Genomic DNA, 21,749 nt, shown 5'->3' on the forward strand with positions numbered 1-21,749 from the left:
GATCCTTGATGAGAACCTGCACCAGAGCACTCAGGACCTCAGACTGGGGTGAACGTTCACCTTCCAACAGGACAATGCAGGAGTGACTCCGGGATAAGTGTCTGAATGTCCTTGAGTGGCCCAGCCAGAGCCGGACTTGAATCTGAGCTAACATCTCTGGAGAGACCTGAAAATAGCTGTGCAGAAACACTCCTTATCCAAACTGACAGAGCTTGAGAGGATCTGTAGAGAAATGGGAGGGAGAAACTCCCCAAATACAGATGTGCCAAGCTTGTAGCGTCATACACAAGAAGACTCGATGCTGTAATCGCTAACAAAGGGTGTTTAACAAAGTACTGAGTAAAGGGTCTGAATACTTATATAAATGTGATATTTCCATTTTTTATTTCTAAGAAATTTGCGAAAATTCCTTAACCTGTTTTTGTCATTATTGGGTTTTGTGTGTAGATTGATGAGGGGGGGGGGGGGGGGGGGGCGATTTAATCAATTTTAGAATAAGGCTGTAATGTACCAAAATGTGGAAAAAGTCAAGGGGTCTGAATTCTTTCCAAAGGCACTGTATATGAGAAACATATAAATGGTAAAATACTGATACTTTATTGAACAAAATGGAGCAGAAAGTTCATACAGTACATACAGCAAAGACTCCTTCCATCTGTTAAGGCAGAAACTGAAAATATTTTGAAAAAAAATAATCTTTTAATCTAGCCTATGGTAGTATTTCAAATAAGATTCATTGTTTCAGATCCACTGTTTCAGCTTTCAGTATATGATTTCATATCCGTTTTATTTTATGGTTCAAAAAGCTCACAAATGCAGGATTTGTGTCGGGACGGATTTTAATCGCAACGTTTTAGACTTCAGTATGATTGAATTTGGGTCTCAGGTCACCTGATCAGTTTTGTGTCTGGGAGACATGGTGGAAGTAGGTAGGGTCAGGATCAGGGTTAGAAGACAGGGTTAGAGGTAAGGGGTCAATAAGTGTAAGGACTGAAATAAGAGTTCATAGACAGGTTGAGGGTCCAAGTTAGGATGTAGGTCAAAGTTAGGATGAGGATAGGGTTAGAGGTCAGGGTCAAAGGTTACAGGTCAGGGGTAAAAACAAAAGTAAGGGTCCATGGCTGAGAGATGGGGCCAAAAATAGACCCAGTTCCATGTCCCAGTACAAGTTTCAGATCAGGGAAGAGGTTGGGCATAGATGTGGTCAGGGTTAGTGTTAGGGTCAGGGTTTACATCTTGTTAGATGTGGTCAGGGTTAGTCAAGCGTCAAGTTATATCTTGTTCTGGGGACCTATACATTTATAATCAACTCAAATTAAAACCTACGGTTGTTAAATAACATATTTGAATGCAATAAAACAGTAAAAGCTTTAAATCTTACCATCTTTTCTCCATTATGTTTACAAGTTATTTACATATTTGAACAGACTGCTGGTTGGTAGATCTTCGGACTGTTGAACTTGTTATTGTTGAACCATTCAGAGGAATTTGTCCTAGGTGATATGAATACAGTCTGTCTCTGTCCATCTGTTGTTCTCTGTCTGTCTGTGTGTCTATCTGTCTGTCCTTCAGACTACATCCCTGGCCTGGCTGAGCACAGAGCTACAGGGAACATTGATCCTCTGAAGGATTTCATTGCAATTGAAATATTTTACATTCACATTTCACAGGTTCTTCAAGTTGTTCCCAGAGGGTTCAGTCAGTAGTCTGATCTGGACATCACAGCAGCCCCGCTCCAGGGCCAGTCACATGGCAACTTCAGCCATTTCGGACGCAGCTTATAGAAGCAATGTTTCCATGATGTATGGACCAAATTAGCAGCCATATTGGATGTTCTCATTTATAATGTTCTTTTTACTGATGCACATTACTTAATCTCCCAGAGTTCATCACTTCCGCTCCCTCATTGTTCTATTCATGCAACACGGCAGACTGGATCGTTCCGCCATCTTAGGAGCTGGAGAAACTATCCTGCTTCGTTCTGCCCCATCTCTGTCTGTGGTTATACACGTGTGGTAGAATGTGTGTGTGTGTTGGGGTGTGTGTGCGTGTGTGTATGAGGCAGGTGAGTGTTACTGTAAGGACTATAGCCCTGCATGGGCTGCACCCCCACAACAGATCCAGGGGTCATGGGGGTGGCAGGGTGAGAGCCAGGGGTCATGGGCAGGGACCTGGGTGTCATCAGGGGCACGTCGTCAGGGGAGCGTCTCAGGGTCAGGGTGTAGTCAGGTGGACAGGTCAGTCGCAGGGTGTCCAGAGTGTTGTAGATGTCCTGTGTGTCCAGCGTGTCCAGAGCCTCCAGTGTGTGGTGTATGTTGTGTGTGTCGTGTATCTCCAGTGTGTTGTGTTGGTGCAGAGCCTCAGCCTCCAGCTGCTTCAGAAGTCCCTCCCCCTGCAGTTGGTGTGTGATGTCAGCGTTCATGATGTCACGGCGTGGAGGTGGGCGTGGCAGCCTCCGGTGTTCCATCTTGCGTTTGTCCTTCTTGTAGAGCAGAGCTGCAAAGGCCAGGATGTTGAGGAAAAGGAGTGAGGCTCCCACTGCGATGGTAACACTCAGCTCAGTGGAGTAGTCCTCCATGACGGGGTGGGGGACCTGCAGCTCCTCCCCCTGCAGTGCTGGAGCCTGGGGCGTGGCAGGGGGGTTGGGGTTGGGGTGGCGCGTGCTACCCAAGCCCAGGCCTTTAGACAGCCGCTTGGTGTAGGAGTGGGGGGTGGTGTCCTGGGGAGGGCTGTGGGTTGCAGAAGACACATACTGCAGCAACTCGTTGATGTTGTGGAGGTGGGGCACCAGCTGTAGCCAGAAAGCTGTCTTGGCGGCTCTGGAGTCAGAACCATCATCCATACAAAGAAAAAAGACATTTAACAAGGAATCGGATAATATACACAATAACATAAGATAACATCATACATTATAAATTATAGTTATTATACATTAAACAGTCAGAAGGGGAAAGTGGCAAGTGCTGCTAGCATGAAGTGCTATCACTGCAAAGTGGTTCATTATACATAATTTAACAAGATATGGAAGCAGCAAGATATATATTGCTCTTGGAAAGGTAGGCAAAGGAATATCTACCTGTAGTGGTCTGTGATTATCTGATCTACTGATAGTGGTCTCTGACTATGTGATCTACCTGTAGTGGCTTGTGATTATCTGATCTACCAGTAGTGGCCTGTGATTATCCGATCTACCTGTAGTGGCCTGTGACTATGTGATCTGTCTGAAGTGGTCTGTGATTATCTGATCTACCTGTAGTGTTCTGTAGTGGACTATGATTATCTGATCTACCTGTAGTGTTCTGTAGTGGACTGTGATTATCTGATCTACCTGTAGTGTTCTGTAGTGGACTGTGATTATCTGATCTACCTGTAGTGTTCTGTAGTGGTCTGTGATAATCTGATCTACCTGTAGTGGTCTGTGATAATCTGATCTACCTGTAGTGGCCTGTGATTATCTGATCTACCTGTAGTGGTCTGTTATAATCTGATCTACCTGTAGTGGTCTGTGATAATCTGATCTACCTGTAGTGGTCTGTTATAATCTGATCTACCTGTAGTGGTCTGTGATAATCTGATCTACCTGTAGTGGTCTGTTATAATCTGATCTACCTGTAGTGGTCTGTGATAATCTGATCTACCTGTAGTGGTCTGTTATAATCTGATCTACCTGTAGTGGTCTGTGATAATCTGATCTACCTGTAGTGGTCTGTTATAATCTGATCTACCTGTAGTGGTCTGTGATAATCTGATCTACCTGTAGTGGTCTGTTATAATCTGATCTACCTGTAGTGGTCTGTGATAATCTGATCTACCTGTAGTGGTCTGTTATAATCTGATCTACCTGTAGTGGTCTGTGATAATCTGATCTACCTGTAGTGGTCTGTGATAATCTGATCTACCTGTAGTGGTCTGTTATAATCTGATCTACCTGTAGTGGTCTGTTATAATCTGATCTACCTGTAGTGGTCTGTGATAATCTGATCTACCTGTAGTGGTCTGTTATAATCTGGTCTACCTGTAGTGGTCTGTTATAATCTGATCTACCTGTAGTGGTCTGTGATAATCTGATCTACCTGTAGTGGTCTGTAGTGGACTGTGATTATCTGATCTACCTGTAGTGGTCTCTGACGCGTGGCTTCAGGCCGATGTGCAGGTACAGCTGTTCCTTGGGGGTGTACTTGGCCCAGGCCACCTCCTCAAAACGGTTGGGTTTGGTGTGGATGAACTTGGTGTCCTGGGGCACCGGCTGGTTAGGATCTCTGAGACACAGCACAAACACAATCAGAAAACGTGATCTTAAAAGTGAACTGTTGTTACTTTACCATTCATTAGAGGAAAGTAAGATATTTCTTAGCAAAGGATTTAGACAAGAGATTTTTCTCACCCTGTCTTGGCGAAGTTGGTCCAGTATGTCATGACCACGGCGCTGAGCATCACATCGTTCTTAGAGAAGTTACAGTTGAAGAGGTCCGTGGGGCCGATCAGCGGCAGACCGAACACATACGGCACCTCATCTCCATGGGCGGAGTCCGCCCAGGCGGGCGACACGTCACTCTGACAGTGGTGGTAGAAGGAGTAGAAGTATGTTGGCGATCCGTACTGGGCATGGAGGTCTGCTGTGGCCACCGCCGGCGCCACCCACTGGTGATCAGTGAACAGCGCGACTAGCGTCTTCCGCCGAGTTTCAGGGTTCTCCCGGTCGGCCCAGTCTGTGTACATGAACTTGATGCTCTCTCTCAGCGTGTCCTGCCGCGAGGATAAAAACAAGGTAAAAAAAGACCTTGTCAATAAAGCACATGAGAGCATAGACAGATTGCAGTATGCAGAGTGTAGTTCTACTTTTTGCTGAACTTGTTCTTTGCCCTCCAGAACCTTGCGTAGAAACATTGGATGGGCATATATATTTTCCTACAGCCTACCTTCCCCTCTGGGTAGCCGTAGAGACTGTCCACGAAGTCCGACACGGCAAAGTCAAAATCGTCGCTGGAGACACCATCCTCACTGTCCACCATCCCGTCAACAAACTGAAGCCCCTCCCCCTGGTTCACACCCAGCATGATGTCATAGTTGAGGAACTCTCCCTATGTGTGACAAACAGGGAAGACAATAACAACATTATGCATCCTTAACCCTGACTCAAAACCAAATCTTGCTAAATCTAATAAACCATATTTTATTATTAACTTTTATTTAATCAGGGGAGCCCAATTATATTATTATTTTTTTTTTATTCCATATACAAACTTATACGAACATCAACTTACAGACACACAAAAAATGAGTACATTTCATCTGCCCGGACCAGCATGCTCACACCCCCATCCCTAGTGCCTGCATTATTGTTTGCTAATTGGCCTGAAATTGTATCGATTTGTTTTTCTCAGTCGCCAATGCTATTTATATATTTTAATAATAAATCATTTGATTTTTCCATTGTGTTAATGATGGCGGATTGATTTATTTCCAAGTTTTTACAATAGGTTTTTTCAAGTAATGAGAAGATAATTGTCCAGTCCATTGGTATCTAACTACACCCCAATATGCCATGTCTTGAAATATGCAGACGGATTAAAAGTAAGTTACATTGAAATAAACTTTATAGCTTTCGCCCACAACTTCCGGACTTTATAGCATTCCCAAAAAGCATGGATTATTGAGTCATTATTAGTTTTACACGTAAGACATAAATTTTGCATCTTGTATAAAAAATTATATACAGTAGTTTATACCTCCATCTTGTACCATCATCAGTTCTTTATAAGTCTTGGTTGCAATAGTTTATATATTTTTCTAAGAGACTGTCAGTTGGATATGCCCTCTGCAAGGTTTTGTATGTTCCCTATCATTTGAGCATCTGTTTAAGTTGCATATATTTAAAACTACTGTATCTTCACTGGTCAGTCCAAAATTACTTTTTATTTCTGTCATGGAAATACATTTATCTTCTGTTACCAAGTAATTTAGGGTTTCTGTGCCTTTAGTTTTCCATGTGGACCAATTCATCTGTGAATTCTGAAAAGCTATCCAAGGACTGTTAGAGAATGTCTTCGGTAGGGTACTTGGTATTAAATCAAAATCATTGGCAGCCATGCCATTCTAAAGAGGTTTATCCTACCTGTAAGATTTATGGGAAGATATTTCCATTTAATTAGACCTGCTTTCATATAGTTGAGTAATGGAATAAAGTTATTTGTTGTTATTTATTAAGCATCCTTAATATTTCATATTTTTTTGTGGTCCACTTAAAGGATTCCTGTAGATCGTGACTTATTCTTTTACTTTTTCCTAATGCCATTATTTCATTTTTTCCACATATATTTTTGATCCTGAGATTTGAGTATTCAATAAAATATTTTTAGCAAAAGGGGGCATTGAGTTTTCAATATTGGTCAGGTATATCAGGAGATCATCTGCAAATAAGTTAAAAAAAAAAATCATTTTTACCAATACTGATACCTGTTATGTTTGGGTCCTGTCTAATTCTTTCTGCAAGTAGTTCAATAGCCAGTGCAAACAGGAGTGGGGAGAGGGGACATCCCTGTCTTGTGCACTTTTCTAAAGCAATTTCAGCAGATAATTTATTATTTGTGTATATTTTGGTTTTGGGACATTCATGCAATATTTTTATAAATGTATTATTTCAACTGGAAAGTAGAAAGCTTCCAAAGTTGTGAATAGAAAAGACCATTCAAGATGGTTGAAAGCCTTCTCGGCATCAACAGACATTATTGATAAATGTAAATCTTGTTTTTTGGGGTATTGTATTGAACTGAAACATGTTCTTGTATTTGTTTGTGTATATTTTCAATAAACCCTGTTTAATTAGTATATACTGTATCAAGTCTGTTAAGATTTTTGCCATTCTATTGCTTATAAGCTTTGTTATTATTTTATTGTCACAATTTATTAAAACCTCTTGAAACTCTGGGGGCGCTATTTCATTTTTGGATGAAAAACGTTCCCGTTTTAAACAAGATATTTTGTCACAAAACGATGCTCGACTATGCATATAATTGATAGCTTTGGAAAGAAAACACTCTGAATTTTCCAGAACTGCAAAGATATTGTCTGTGGGTGCCCTAGAACGGGAGCTACAGGCAAAACCAAGATGAAACGGCAACCAGGAAATCAGCAGGATTTTTGAGGCTCCGTTTTCCATTGTCTCCTTATATGGCTGTGAATGCGAGAGGAATGAGCCTGCCCTTTCTGTCGTTTCCCCAAGGTGTCTGCAGCATTGTGACGTATTTGTAGGCATATCATTGAAAGATTGACCATAAGAGACTACATTTTCCAGGTGTCCGCCCGGTGTCCTCCGTCGAAATTGGTGCGTCTTTTTCAGCTGCTGGTATTTTTCCATGCGATTCTGAGGGGAAAGCAGGCTTCCACGAACTGCATATCAATGAAGAGATATGTGAAAAAACACCTTGAGGATTGATTCTAAACAACGTTTGCCATGTTTCGGTCGATATTATGGAGTTAATTCGGAAAAAGTTTGACGTTTTGGTGACTGAATTTTTGGTTCGTTTCGGTAGCCAAATGTGATGTACAAAACGGAGCGATTTCACCTACACAAAGATTCTTTCAGGAAAAACTGAACATTTGCTATGTAACTGAGAGTCTCCTCATTGAAAACATCCGAAGCTCTTCAAAGGTAAATGATTTTATTTATTTGGTTATCTGGTTTTTGTGAAAATGTTGAGTGCTAAATGCTACTCAAAATGCTAAGCTAGCTTGCAATACTCTTACACAAATTAGTGATTTGCTATGGTTCAAAAGCATATTTTGAAAATCTGAGATGACAGTGTTGTTAAGAAAAGGCTAAGCTTGAGAGCAGGCGCATTATTTTCATTTTATGTCCTGAGGAAATAAAATAAAATATAAAAAACAAGTACATCACATTAGAACATCACAGGCATCATTAAGAAATTATTAAAGTCATTCAAAACAATTGCACACCTCAGTGAACTCCTTCATCATCAGAGTTTTAAACTGCCTTAGTGGCACCAGGGAATCCAAATGTAATCAATTTTGTAAGTGATTCCAAAAATGTAGAGCATTAAAACAAAAAACAGATATACCTAGTTTGGTGGAGACCAGCCCTGTGAATGGGTTTGGTATCTCATGTTATTATACTTTAAAAAACTAAGTTAGGTAAGTCAAGAGCTTGTATAGTAGAGCTTTGAACACAAAAAGGGACTCATGAAGTGATCTACGGGACTTTAATGAGAACCAGCCAACCTTTTAATACAGGATGCAGTGATGTGTATTAAAACTATCACATGTGATAAATCCAAAGAGTTAAGAGTAGTGCCTGCTGCATTCCAATAAATGGTCACCTTAGTCAAGCTCTGGCAGGAAAGTTGACTATACAATCTGCCTCTTGTTGATCAGGGAGAAGCATGATCTATTTCTATAAAAGAAGCCTACTTTAAATGTCAGCTTCTTAACTAGCTCATCCATATGTTTTTTACAGACATATTGTCAGTCCAAAAGCCCAGATATTTATAGGTGGGAACCTGCTCAATGACCCAAGCCCAGCTCAGTAAATCCCTACCATTGTGTCGCTGAGTCATCATAATGCTTTAGAAAATGTACATTATACCAGGGGCATTGGTAGACACAATGTAAGCAACCTAATATATGTCCCTCTAACTGCCCTGAATGCCTCTGCTGAACCTACAGCTATTGTATGCAGCAATCATCTGTCTATGAACCAGATTTATGTTGTTAGCAATGAGGTGGTGTGCCCTAGTAGGAAGTCCACTGTGTGCAGCTCACCCTGAACTAACATAAATACCATGAGAATATCTACTTCTGCTAAGCTTCCCAATAAAGCTATGAAAAGAAGCAAGCCTCCCAGAAAAGTGCTCAAAATAGCCCACATTAACATATGTAGCTTTACCTTTTGCGTGTAGGGGGCAGTATTTTTGTTTTTGGCTAAAAAAATGTACCCATTTGAAACGGCCTATTTCTCAGCCCCAGAAACTAGAATATGCATATAATTGTCAGATTAGGATAGAAAACACTCTAAAGTTTCCAAAACTGTCAAAAGATTGAGGAAAATCCAATCAGGAAGAGCCTCTTATTTTGAAACCTCTCTGTTCCTATGCATGCCTATCCTCCATTTAAAGGGATATCAACCAGATTCCTTTTTCTATGGCTTCCCTAAGATGTCAACAGTATTTAGACATAGTTTCAGGCTTTTATTTTGAAAATGAGCGAGAAAGATCACATTGCGTAAGTGGATAGGTGGGGGCTCTCAGAGTGAGTTTTGCGTAACAGAGTAAAGCGGCCATTGTTTCTCCCGGTCCTATTGAAAACCCTACACTCACGGTTGATATATTATAGAATATATATTTTAAAAACAACCTGAGGATTGATTATAAAAAACGTTTTACATGTTTCTGTGGACATTATGGATATTATTTAGAGTTTTCGTCTGCGCTGTCGTGACCACTCTTTCCTGTGGATTTCTGAACATAACGCGACAAACAAACGGAGGTATTTGTATATAAAAATAATCTTTATGGAACAAAAGGAACATTTGTTGTGTAACTGGGAGTCTCGTGAGTGAAAACATCCGAAGATCATCAAAGATAAACGATTAATTTGATTGCATTTCTGATTTTCGTGACCTAGCTACTTAATGCTGAGTGTACATAATGTTTTGTTGTGCTATCGATAAACTTACACAAACGCTTGGATTGCTTTCGCTGTAAAGCATAATTTCAAAATCTGAGATGAAAGGTGGATTAACAAAAGGCTAAGCTGTGTTTTGCAATATTGCACTTGTGATTTCATGAATATGATTTTTTTTTGTAATATTATTTGACTGTGGCGCTATGCTATTCAGCGGTTGCTGATGACAATTATCCCGCTTAAGGGATGGGTAGCGTCAAGAGGTTTTAAGAAACAAGGTTCATAAAATTAATAACTTGTAGTAACAGATTACATTCATTTTCTGACTATCTTTGAAACTCACTTAGACAATACCAGTGGTATTGATACAGTGGTAGCAATACAAAGTTATAACATTTACAGAAATGACAGATATGCCAGTGGTGGAGGTGTTGCTGTTTATATTCAGAACCAGATTCCTGTAAAGATTAGAGAGGATCTCATGTTAAATACTGTTGAAGTAATATGGCTACAGGTTCATCTGCCTCACCTAAAGCCCATTCTTGTGGGAGGCTACTATAGACCACAGAGTGTTAACAGTCAGTAGCTGGATAGCATGTGTGAAATGCTTGATAATGTATGCAATATCTGTCACGTCCTGACCTTAGTTCCATTTTTATGTCTCTATTTTAGTTTGGTCAGGGCGTGAATTGGGGTGGGCATTCTATGTTTTCTGTGTCTGTGTTTTCACCATACAGAACTATTTCGATTTTCATTTCTTTCCTGCACTTTGTTATTTTGTATTTTCTCGTGTTCTGATATAATAAATTATCATGGACACTTACAACGCTGCATTTAGGTCCGATCCTTCCTACTCATCATCAGACAAAGAAGAAGTTTGTTACAATATCAACAGAGAGGTATATTTTCTAGGTGATTCAAATATGTCTTTCATCAAGCTGCCCACTCAAGAAAAGGCTTCAAACTGTAACCAGTGCCTGCAACCTGCTTCAGGTTATCAGTCAACCTAACAGGGTAGTTACAAACAGCACAGGAATGACATTTACAATATGTATTGATCACATCTTTACTAATGCTGCAGAAATATGCTTGAAAGCAGTAATTGGATCCATCGGATGTAGTGATCATAATATAGTGGCCATATCTAGGAAACCCAAAGTTCCTAAGGCTGGGCCTCATATAGTGTATAAGATGTCATACAATAAGTTTTGTAGTGATTCCTATGTTGTTGATGTAAATAATATTTGTTGGTCCGTGGTGTGTAACTAAAATGAGGAGCAAACAGACATTGCACTTGAAATTGAAATGAAATTGCTTATCCCAGTTACTAATAAGCATGCACCCATTAAGAAAATGACTGTAAAAATGGTTAACTCCCCGTGGATTGATGAGGAATAGAAAAATTGTATGGTTGAGATGTATGAGGCAAAGGGGATGGCAAATAAGTCTGGCTGCATAACTGATTGGCAAACTTACTGCAAATTGAGAAATCATGTGACTAAACTGAATAAAAAGAAGAAGAAACTACACTATGAAAGATAAATGACAAAGAACAATAGTAAAACGCGTTGGAGCACCTTTAATGAAATGTTGGGAAAGCAAACTCAGCTCCATCATTCATTGAATCAGATGGCTCATTCATTACAAAACCGTCTGATATTGCCAACTATTTAAAAACAAATCATTGGCAAGATTAGCAAACTTAGGCATGACATGCCAGCAACAAACGCTGACACTACACATCCAAGTATATCTGACCAAATTATGAAAGACAAGAATTGTACTTTTGAATTCTGTGAAGTGAGTGTGGAAGAGGTGAAACAATTATTGTTGTCTATCAACAATGACAAGCCACCGGGGTCTGACAACTTGGATGGAAAATTGCTGAGGATAATAGCGGATGATATTGCCACTCCTATTTACCATATGTTCAATTCAAGCCTACTAGAATGTGTGTGCCCTCAGGCCTGGAGGGAAGCAAAAGTAATTCCGCTACCTAAGAATAGTTAAGCCCCCTTTCATGGTTCAAATAGCCAACCAATCAGACTGTTACCAACCCTTAGTAAAGTTGTAGAAAAAATTGTGTTTGACCAGATACAATGCTATTTTACCGTAAACAAATTGACAACAGACTTTCAGCCTGCTTATAGGGAAGGACATTCAACAAGCACAGCACTTACACAAATGACTGATGATTGGCTCAGAGAAATTGATGATAAAAAGATGCTGTTTTGTTTGACGGTTAGTCGGCTTTTGACTTTATCAATCAGTCTGCTACTGGAAAAACTTTGTGTTTTGGCTTTACACCCCCTGCTATATTGTGGATAAAGATTTACCTGTCTAACAGAACACAGAGGGTGTTCTTTAATGGAAGCTTCTCCAACATAATTAAGGTAGAATCAGGAATTCCCCAGGGCAACTGTCTAGGCCCCTTACTTTTTTCAGTCTTTACTAACGACATTGAGTAAAGCCAGTATGTCTATGTATGCGGATGACTCAACACTATACACGTCAGCTACTACAGCAACTGAAATGACTGTAACACTTAACAAAGAGCATTCAGAATGGGTGACAAGGAATAAGTTAGTCCTAAATATTTCAAAAACTAAAAGCATTGTATTTGGGAGAAATCATTCACTAAACCCTAAACCTAACTAAATCTTGACATGCCACCAGAGGTCTCTTCAAGTCCAGAATAGACTATTGGAGGTGCACAGTACTACATAGATCCATGACTACATGGAACTCTATTCCACATCAGGCAATTGATTAAAGCAGTAGAATCACATTTAAAAAACAGATAAAAACACACCTTATAGAACAACTTGGACTGTGAAGCAACACAAACATAGGTATATCATATCAAATCAAATGTATTTATATAGCCCTTCTTAGATCAGATGATATCTCAAAGTGCTGTACAGAAACCCAGCCTAAAACCCAAAACAGCAAGCAATGCAGGTGTAGAAGCACGGTGGCTAGGAAAAACTCCCCAGAAAGGCCAAAACCTAGGAAGAAACCTAGAGAGGAACCAGGCTATGAGGGGTGACCAGTCCACTTCTGGCTGTGCCGGTGGAGATTATAACAGAACATGGCCAAGATGTTCAAATGGTCATAAATGACCAGCATGGTCAAATAGACATAGACCTATGCATACACACATATGATAACATACACACTATACACATGTACACATGTATTTTGTGTTGTAGATATGTGGTAGTGGTGTATGGGCCTGAGGGCCCACATTAGTGTGTTGTGAATTCTGTAATGAATGTATTGTAATGTTATTGAAATTGTAAAACTTCCTTCATTTTGCCAGACCCCAGGAAGAGTAGCTGCTGCCTAGGCTTTAAATCGACCCCTGTAGGACACCTTTAGTAATATCGAGGAAACTTGACTTAACACCATCAGAATGCACACATTGTGTCCTATCTGACAGATAGTTCCTAAACCACTTGCAAGTATCCTGGTCAATGCCCATTTCAGACAACCTTTGAATGAGTAAGGGATGGTCGACAGTATCAAAAGCCTTGGATAGGTCTATAAATATGGCAGCACAGTGATTCCTATGATCCAAGCAATTTAATATAAAATTTAAGGCAAGCGCAGCTGCTGAAATGGTGCTATGTCCAGGTCTAACATTTTAAGAATAACTTGTAATACATGTATAATATATATAAGCTATAGAGTGTTCTATATTTTCTCACCTGCTCCATGAGTATCTGGGGGTCATCAGGGATGACATCACCGTCGATGACAGGTCCGAAGGCGGTGTGGTATTTAGCTGGAGTGATATTCTGTTCCACCAGCTCCTGGTAGGTCTTCCCCTGCAGACAGACGATGAGCTCTGATGAGTCCTCCAGGCTGCAGCCCACCTTGTCCCCCAGCAGCCTTGCATACTTCCCTGGCTGGTAGTTGACCGCCCAGCTGGACAGGGCTGTCCCACTCTGGATGATCGCCTTCTGGAACAGATCTGATACACAGCATGCTGACAGAGGTTAGAGGTCAGAGGTTATGGATCAAGAATTGGAGGTGACTCTTTGAGAAGTGTGACCAGACTAACAGTTAGAAGTTAAAGGTCTAGGGTAAGGGTTCATAGGTTGGGTTCAGGGGTTAGAGGTTACTTACCCTCAGAGTAGTGGGACAGAGTTAGTAGGCTGACACAGGAGGCTCCAGCCCCGGAGCCAAACACAGTGACTCTGTCTGGGTCTCCGCTGAATGCAGCAATGTTCTCCTTCACCCAGCGCAGAGCCTGGATCTGGTCCAACAGACCATAGTTGCCTTTAGCTGCCTGGTCACCCGTACTGAGGAAACCTGAGGGAATAACACATATAAAATACACAACAATATAGAAGGAAAGTCTAGTATATATTAGAGTAATATATATATATATATAACACAACAAACAGAAATACAGTGCATTCGGAAAGTATTCAGACACCTTGACTTTTTCCACATTTTGTTACGTCACAGACTTATTTTTTAAATTGATTGAATTGTAGTTTTTCCTCATCAATCTACACACAATACCCCATTATGACAAAGCAAAAAACGTTTTTTTTTTTTTTTTTTTTAGCAAATATCACATTTACATAAGTATTCAGACCCTTTACTCAGTACTTTGTTGAAGCACCTTTGGCAGCGATTACAGCCTCAAGTCTTCTTTGGTATGATGCTACAAACTTGGCAGACCTGTATTTGGGGAGTTTCTCCCATTCTTCTCTGCAGATCCTCTCAAGCTCTGTCAGGCTGGATGGGGAGCATCGCTGCACAGCTATTTTCAGGTCTCTCCAGAGCAGAGGTCGACCAATTAATCGGAATGGCCGATTAATTAGGGCCGATTTCAAGTTTTCATAACAATGGTAATCGTCATTTTTGGACACCGATCATGGCCGAGGAGGAGACTGCGTGGCAGGCTGACTACCTGTTATGCGAGTGCAGCAAGGAGCCGAGGTAAGTTGCTAGCTAGCATTAAACTTATCTTATAAAAAACAATCAATCTTAACATAATCACAGGTTAACTACACATGGTTGATGATATTACTAGTTTGTCCTGCGTTGCATATAATCGATGCGGTGCCCGTTAATTTATCATCAAATCACAGCCTACTTTGCCAAACGGGTGATGATTTAACAAGCTCATTTGCGAAAAAAGTACTGTCGTTGCACCAATGTGTACCTAACCATAAACATCAATGCCTTTATTAACATCAATACACAAGTATATATTTTTAAACCTGCATAGTTAGTTAATATTTCCTGCTAACATTAATTTATTTTAACTAGGGAAATTGTGTCACGTCTCTTGCATTCTGTGCAAGCAGAGTCAGGGTATATGCAGCAGTTTGGGCCACCTGGCTCGTTGCAAACTGTGTGAAGACCATATCTTCCTAACAAATACCGTGATTAATTTTCCGGAATTGTACATAATTACGACATAACATTGAAGGTTTTGCAATGTAACAGCAATATTTAGACTTAGGGATGCCACCCGTTAGATAAAATACAGAACGGTTCCGTATTTCACTGAAAGAATAAACGTTTTGTTTTCAAAATGATAGTTTACAGATTTGAACAAATTAATGACCTAAGGCTCGTATTTCTGTGTGTTATTATATTATAATTAAGTCTATGATTTGATAGAGCAGTCTGACCGAGCGGTGGTAGGCAGCAGCAGGCTCGTAAGCATTCATTCAAACAGCACTTTCCTGCATTTGCCAGCAGCTCTTCGCTGTGCTTCAAGCATTGCGCTGTTTATGACTTCAAGCCTATCAACTTCCAAGATTAGGCTGGCAATACTAAAGTGCCTATAAGAACATCCAATAGTCAAAGGTATATGAAATACAAAGGGTAGAGAGAGAAATAGTCCTATAATTCCTATAATTACTACAACCTAAAACTTCTTACCTGGGAATATTGAAGACTCATGTTAAAAGGAACCACCAGCTTTCATATGTTCTTATGTTCTGAGCAAGGAACTTAAACGTTAGCTTTTTTACATGGCAAATATTGCATTTTTACTGTCTTCTCCAACACTTTGTTTTTGCATTATTTAAACCAAATTGAACATGTTTCATAATTTATTTGAGACTAAATTGATATTTTTGATGTATTATATTAAGTTAAAATAAAAAAGTGTTCATTCAGTATTGTTGTAATTGTCATTATTACAAATATATATACATTTTAAAAATCGGCCGATTATCGGTATCGGCTTTTTTTGGTCCTCCAATAATCGGTATCAGTGTTGAAAAATCATAATTGGTCGACCTCTACTCCAGAGATGTTAGATCAGGTTCAAGTCCGGGCTCTGGCTGGACCACTCAAGGACATTCAGAGACTTGTCCCCAAGCCACTCCTGTGTTGTCTTGGCTATGTGATTAGGGTCATTCTCCTCCAGTTGGAAGGTGAACCTTCGCACCAGTCCGAGGTCCTGAGCGCTCTGGAGCAGGTTTTCATCAAGGATCGCTCTGTGCTTTGCTCCGTTCATCTTTCCCTCAATCCTGACTAGTCTCACAGTCCTTGCCACTGAAAAACATCCCCACAGCATGATGCTGTCACCACTATGCTTCACCGTAGGCATGGTATTGGCCAGGTGATGAGCGGTGCCAGGTTTCCTCCAGATATGACACTTGGTATTCAGGCCAAAAAGTTCAACCTTGTTTTCATCAGACCAGAGAATCTTGTTTCACGTGGTCTGAGATTCCTTCTGGTGCTACTTGGCAAACTCCAAGCGGGCTGTCATGTGCCTTTTACTGAGGAGTGGCTTCTTTCTGGCCACTCTACCATAAATGCCTGATTGTGGAGTGCTGCAGAGATGGTTGTCCTTCTGGAAGGTTCTCCCATCTCCACAGAGGAACTCTGGAGCGCTGTCAGAGTGACCATCAGGTTCTTGGTCACCTCCCTGACAAAGGTCCTTCTCCCCCGATTGGGCAGGCGGATAACTCTAGGAAGAGTCTTGGTGGTTCCATACTTCTTCCACTCAATATGAAGGAGGCCACTGTGTTCTTGGGGATCTTCAATGCTGCAGACATTTTTGGTAACCTTCCCCAGATCTGTGCCTTGACACAATTCTGTCTCCGAGCTCTACGGACAATTCCTTCGACCTCATGGCTTGGTTTTTGCTCTGACATGCACTGTCAACTGCGGGACCTGATATAGACAGGTGTGTGCCTTTCCAAATCATGTCCAATCAATTGAATTTACCACAGGTGGACTCCAATCAAGTTGTATAAAAATCTCAAGGATGATCAATGGAAACAGGATGCACCTCAGCTCAATATCGAGTCTCGTAGCAAAGGGTCTAAATACTCATGTAAATAAGGTATTTCTGTTTGGTTGTTTTTATAAATTTACATACATTTCTAAAAACCTTTTTTTGCTTTGCCATTATCGGGTATTATGTGTAGATTGTTGAGGGAAACATTTTATTTAAACCAATTTAGAATAAAGCTGTAATGTAACAAAATGTTGAAAAAGTGAAGGGGTCTGAATACACTGTATCGAATGCACTGTATTGTATTTAAAAAATACTTTTCATCAAAGACATGAATAGCAGGATGTAAATATGGACTTGGAACTAAAGGCCGATCTCCACTTCAAACTAGATTTGATTCCTTACAATTATGAGACTAGTATTCTCACTGGGGATTGGTTAATACAGCAGATACTTATAAATCTCTCATTAGTGATTTTAATAAATCAATAACAACAAGTATTACAGTATGCCGTTATAACCTAAACCTAATCCAGTAAGTGGCTAAAGTTGCGCACTAACCCTTATACTGTAGAACAAATTAATTGTCTAAACACAGATTGACAGACATGTTTTACAGTGTAGCCAAACCCTGAGGACCCTGGGTAATGTGGTGACATGACTCAGTAACTGATGATGTCATGTGAACGTTGCTCACCACCCTCAGTCAGACCTGGGGTAAACCTGGGACAGCAGAACATCCATGTGTCACTGAACACATGCACACGCAAAATGAGTGTGTCACTAATTCACACGCCACACTAGGGACATGAGTGTGTCACTAACAGGATGAGCTGGAGTGTGTGTGTGTTACTGAGGGCTGAGCCACAAGATACATGTGACCTTCAATGATTATAAATCCGATCACTTAGCCCTCCTCTTCTCCCCTCTTGTTTTCCTCCTCCCCTCCCACTCTTTTCCTCTTAACCCTTTCTGCACTACCTCTTTCTCTAGATCACCTCCTCTCTTACCCTCTCTCTTATTCCCTCCCCTTCCTTGCCTCACACCCTGCGTCTCTTATCTCAATTAAATTTAATTCAAAGCGCTTTATTGGTATTGGAAACATATATTTACATTGCTAAAGCAAATTAAATAGATATTTTATAAGTGATATAAATGATAAAAATGAACAGTAAACATTACATTGACAAACGTTTCAAAGGAATAGACATTTCAAATGTTATGTACAGTGTTGTAACGATGTGCAAATAGTTAAAGAACAAAAGGGAAAATAAATCAACATAAATATGGGTTGTAGTTTATTATAGTTGTTCTTCACTGGTTGCCCTTTTCTTGTGGCAACAGGTCACAAATCTTTCTGCTGTGATGGCACTCTGTGGTATTTCACCCAATAGATATGGGAGTTTTTTTAAATCAAAATTTGATTTGTTTTCAAATTCTTTGTGGTTCTGTGTAATCTGAGGGAAATATGTGTCTCTAATATGGTCATACATTTGGCAGGAGGTTAGGAAGTGCAGTTTCCACCTCATTGTGTGGGCAGTGTGCACATAGTCTGTCTTCTCTTGAGAGCCAGGTTTGCCTACGGCGACCTTAGTCAATAGCAAGGCTATGCTCACTGAATCTTTACATAGTCAAAACCTTGCTTCATTTTGGGTCAGTCACAGTGGTCAGGTATTCTGCCACTTTGTACTCTTTATTTAGGGTCAAATAGCATTCTAGTTTGCTCTGTTTTTTGATTAATTTTTTCCAATGTGTCTTGTCTCTCCTCCTCTCATAAAGCTTAATTTAACCCTACCTACTGTGAGCCATAAACACAAAGCTGATGTCTCCCCTCTAACCAGGCATACACACAGATGAATCTGGCTGTCTACAGGCTGCTAGCTACTCAGTGGCAACACAGACCGGTGACATTTCAACCAGTGAGAGAGTAAGCCAGAAAAGTGATTAGGCGGAATCTCACGATGATGATGGTAAAGATGACGACAACGCTGATGAAGAAGTTGACTAACCCAGTACTCCCAGCCTGTAGTTGATTGTGATGACAATGACGTTTCCATAGCTAGCGAGGACACTGCCGTCCATCATGTTGCCGCTCCCTTCAGAATAAGAACCTCCATGAACATACACCATCACTGGCCGCAGACCGCCCTCATCATGGATGTCTGGAATCACACACACACAAGCCAGATTTTCAGAGCGTTCAACAGCTCTTGCAGTATGCAAAGAAACATATGTGGGTGCATGCAGAAATATGTAAAGATGGATGCATCCACCCGCCAACCCCTCTTTACGCTACTTCTGCTCTCTGTTCATCATATCTGCATAGTCACTTTAACCATATCTACATGTACATACTACCTCAATCAGCCTGACTAACCAGTGTCTGTATGTAGCCTCGCTACTGTATATAGCCTCGCTACTGTATATATAGCCTCGCTACTGTATATAGCCTTGCTACTGTATATAGCCTCGCTACTGTTTTTTACTGTTGTTTTTATTTCTTTACTTACCTATTGTTCACCTAATACATTTTTTGCACTATTGGTTAGAGCCTGTAAGTAAGCATTTAACTGTAAGGTTAAATGTTGTATTTGGCGCATGTGACAAATAAACTTTGATTTGATTGTGTGTGTGTGTGTGTGTGTGTGTGTGTACTCTATATACTACATACCTTCCTCAGTAGGGACGTATATATTGAGGTAGAGGCAGTCTTCACTCTGCTGTGACAGGTATGTGCTGGCTATGTCCAGATTGGCAGAGTACCAGAGAGGTAACATCTCTGTCAGCAGGCTGTGTTCCTCTACAGGCTGGGGACAGACGGGGGAGAACTGGGTGGTGTTCCTGACCCCTGGCCAGGACAGTGGGGGCTCGGGGGGCTGGAAGCGTCTCTCCCCGGTGGGGGGGCGGGCGTAGGGGACCCCCAGGTACTGGACCACAGGGCCCAGCAGGTCAGAAGGCAGGGGGGTCAACTGACCCCTCAGTCTGCCCTGGGACGTGGTGATGACTGACTGGCTAGCAGCAGGGGGGAGGGACAGGACAAGGGAGAGGAGTGGGGGGAGGATGCCCCTCAGTCTGGACAGGGACAGGAACATGGAGAGGACACACAGTAGATAGGAGGGCAGAGAGGGGATAGGGGTGGGGGGAGACATGTGGGAGTGTCGGCGTTCGGTTTAGATCAGGACTCCGTCTGAGAGTTTAACACACTCACACAGCCCTGCTCAGTTTTTTGTGTGTGTTTGTCTCAGAATATGTCTCTCTCCTCCCTGGGTCAGCCAGTCACCTCCCAGTTCTCTTCGTACAGTCACACTGTTCTGCCTGGAGGGAGGGAGAGAGACAGAGACAGACAGAGAGAAAAAGCAGAGACAGAGCTTGAATTATATATACATACTGCATGTACAATGGTTCTCCTCCAAGCGTGCTGGCTGAACTGGGAAAATTCCCTCTTCCACTGCCAGTTGAAAAAAAGCATGCAAGTTTTGACACAGCCTAGTCTGAAAGAGTACAATACCACAAATAAAGGCAGACTTTGTATAGACATGAAGACCCCATTAAAACAACAAGACTGGCCAGAGAGAACAGGCTGCAACCTCTCAGGGTGCAGAGTGGTAGAAACTGAGAGCAATCTTGGTATAATTTTACATAGCAGCCAGTGGCGACCTGTCATTTTGAGCCCCACTTGTTTTTTTGTTGCCTGTTTTGCATGTAATTTTGGAAAACAATATAAAAAAATGTATTGAGTTAATAAAGCCACGTACAAACATGCAAGTGCTTCAGCCTAGCTCAGTGCTTTCTGTGGTGTAGGGGCAGCTAGCGGAAAATACAGAGCATAGGGGTTGGTCATCTTCTCTATTTGTGCCGTGATTGGCTCAGTGTTCTGTCACTCATGGGGACACTACATCACCTCAAAATCTACAGGGAGAGCTAGAAATGTCAAGCCCTAACGGGTGCTGTCATAGACTTACATTTGAAGTGCACATCCAAGAATCCTCAAGGTCATTGGCCACAGATAAAATGACGTCAAATCACATTATATCTACAGTAGCTTTGATTGAACTGATCATGTCAACATAATACTTTCAAAATCTTAGCTTCCAAGCTAGACAAGCAGTCATCATCATGACAAAATTTGTCCACAAGAAGGACTGCTGCACCACATTCCTGTTCAAGTGAGCACAGCACAACAGTGATTCCAAAAATGTATTAAATAATAAATAATGTAATTTGCTAGGGAGATATGTATACTGTAGCTAAGAAAGTAATACTACGTGTATGTTGTGTAATAAGCTGTTAGTAACCCATGTGCCTCACACTAATAATTTGGCACCTATCCCCCTCAGAACTTAGCCTACTGTTCTGACTTAGTGGTGCACATGTAGCATATAGCCTGTTTTAGAGAAACGTCATCATTGAATATTGAAATAGCTTTCATTGTCTGCTTATATGCCCCCTTTATTTATCCTAGGTTCTGACTTGATGTACAGGGAGAATACGTTAAGAACGGCCCATGATCTGAATTCTGTCGTTATATATTTCAAAAGTGCTGAACAAATAGATGTATTGACTACGTCCATCTTAGCTCATTCATTAAATGTCTTAATCGAAATTACGATTACCTCTCATCCGCTCATCCTTCCTTTATGCCATAGTTTGTACATCTCAATTGTCAGAAGAAATCACATTTGTTTAAGCAAGTCAACCATATCAGCTATGTTTTTTAAAAAGGGAGTAAATCAGGCTGAATGAACTGTTTTGCTGCCAGACAAGGCTCCGCTGATAGCCAGGTGTAGCAATGGTAAGGATTCACTCCATGGTGCTAAAAAGAAAGCTCTGCTGTTGGGACAACTTTATGTAGGCCCTAACAGTTTGTGGGCCCCGTTTGTCACCATTATAG

General features: G+C 41.0%; 1 protein-coding gene across 1 annotated transcript; it reads right to left on the reverse strand.

Moving 5' to 3' along the window:
• Nucleotides 1-580: 580 nt before the first annotated feature.
• On the reverse strand, nucleotides 581-20,165 carry LOC135521141 (neuroligin-4, X-linked-like). Its single transcript, XM_064947076.1, has 8 exons — nucleotides 19,530-20,165; nucleotides 18,868-19,020; nucleotides 13,771-13,956; nucleotides 13,350-13,630; nucleotides 4,920-5,081; nucleotides 4,385-4,746; nucleotides 4,113-4,259; nucleotides 581-2,819 (listed from the first exon to the last, which is right to left on the reverse strand). Exons 1-8 carry the CDS (start codon nucleotides 20,005-20,007, stop codon nucleotides 2,003-2,005), a joined length of 2,586 nt encoding a protein of 861 aa, XP_064803148.1. The 5' UTR covers nucleotides 20,008-20,165; the 3' UTR covers nucleotides 581-2,002.
• Nucleotides 20,166-21,749: the final 1,584 nt, after the last annotated feature.

This window comes from Oncorhynchus masou, chromosome 29 (genome assembly GCF_036934945.1).
Source record: "Oncorhynchus masou masou isolate Uvic2021 chromosome 29, UVic_Omas_1.1, whole genome shotgun sequence".
NCBI lineage: Eukaryota > Metazoa > Chordata > Actinopteri > Salmoniformes > Salmonidae > Oncorhynchus > Oncorhynchus masou.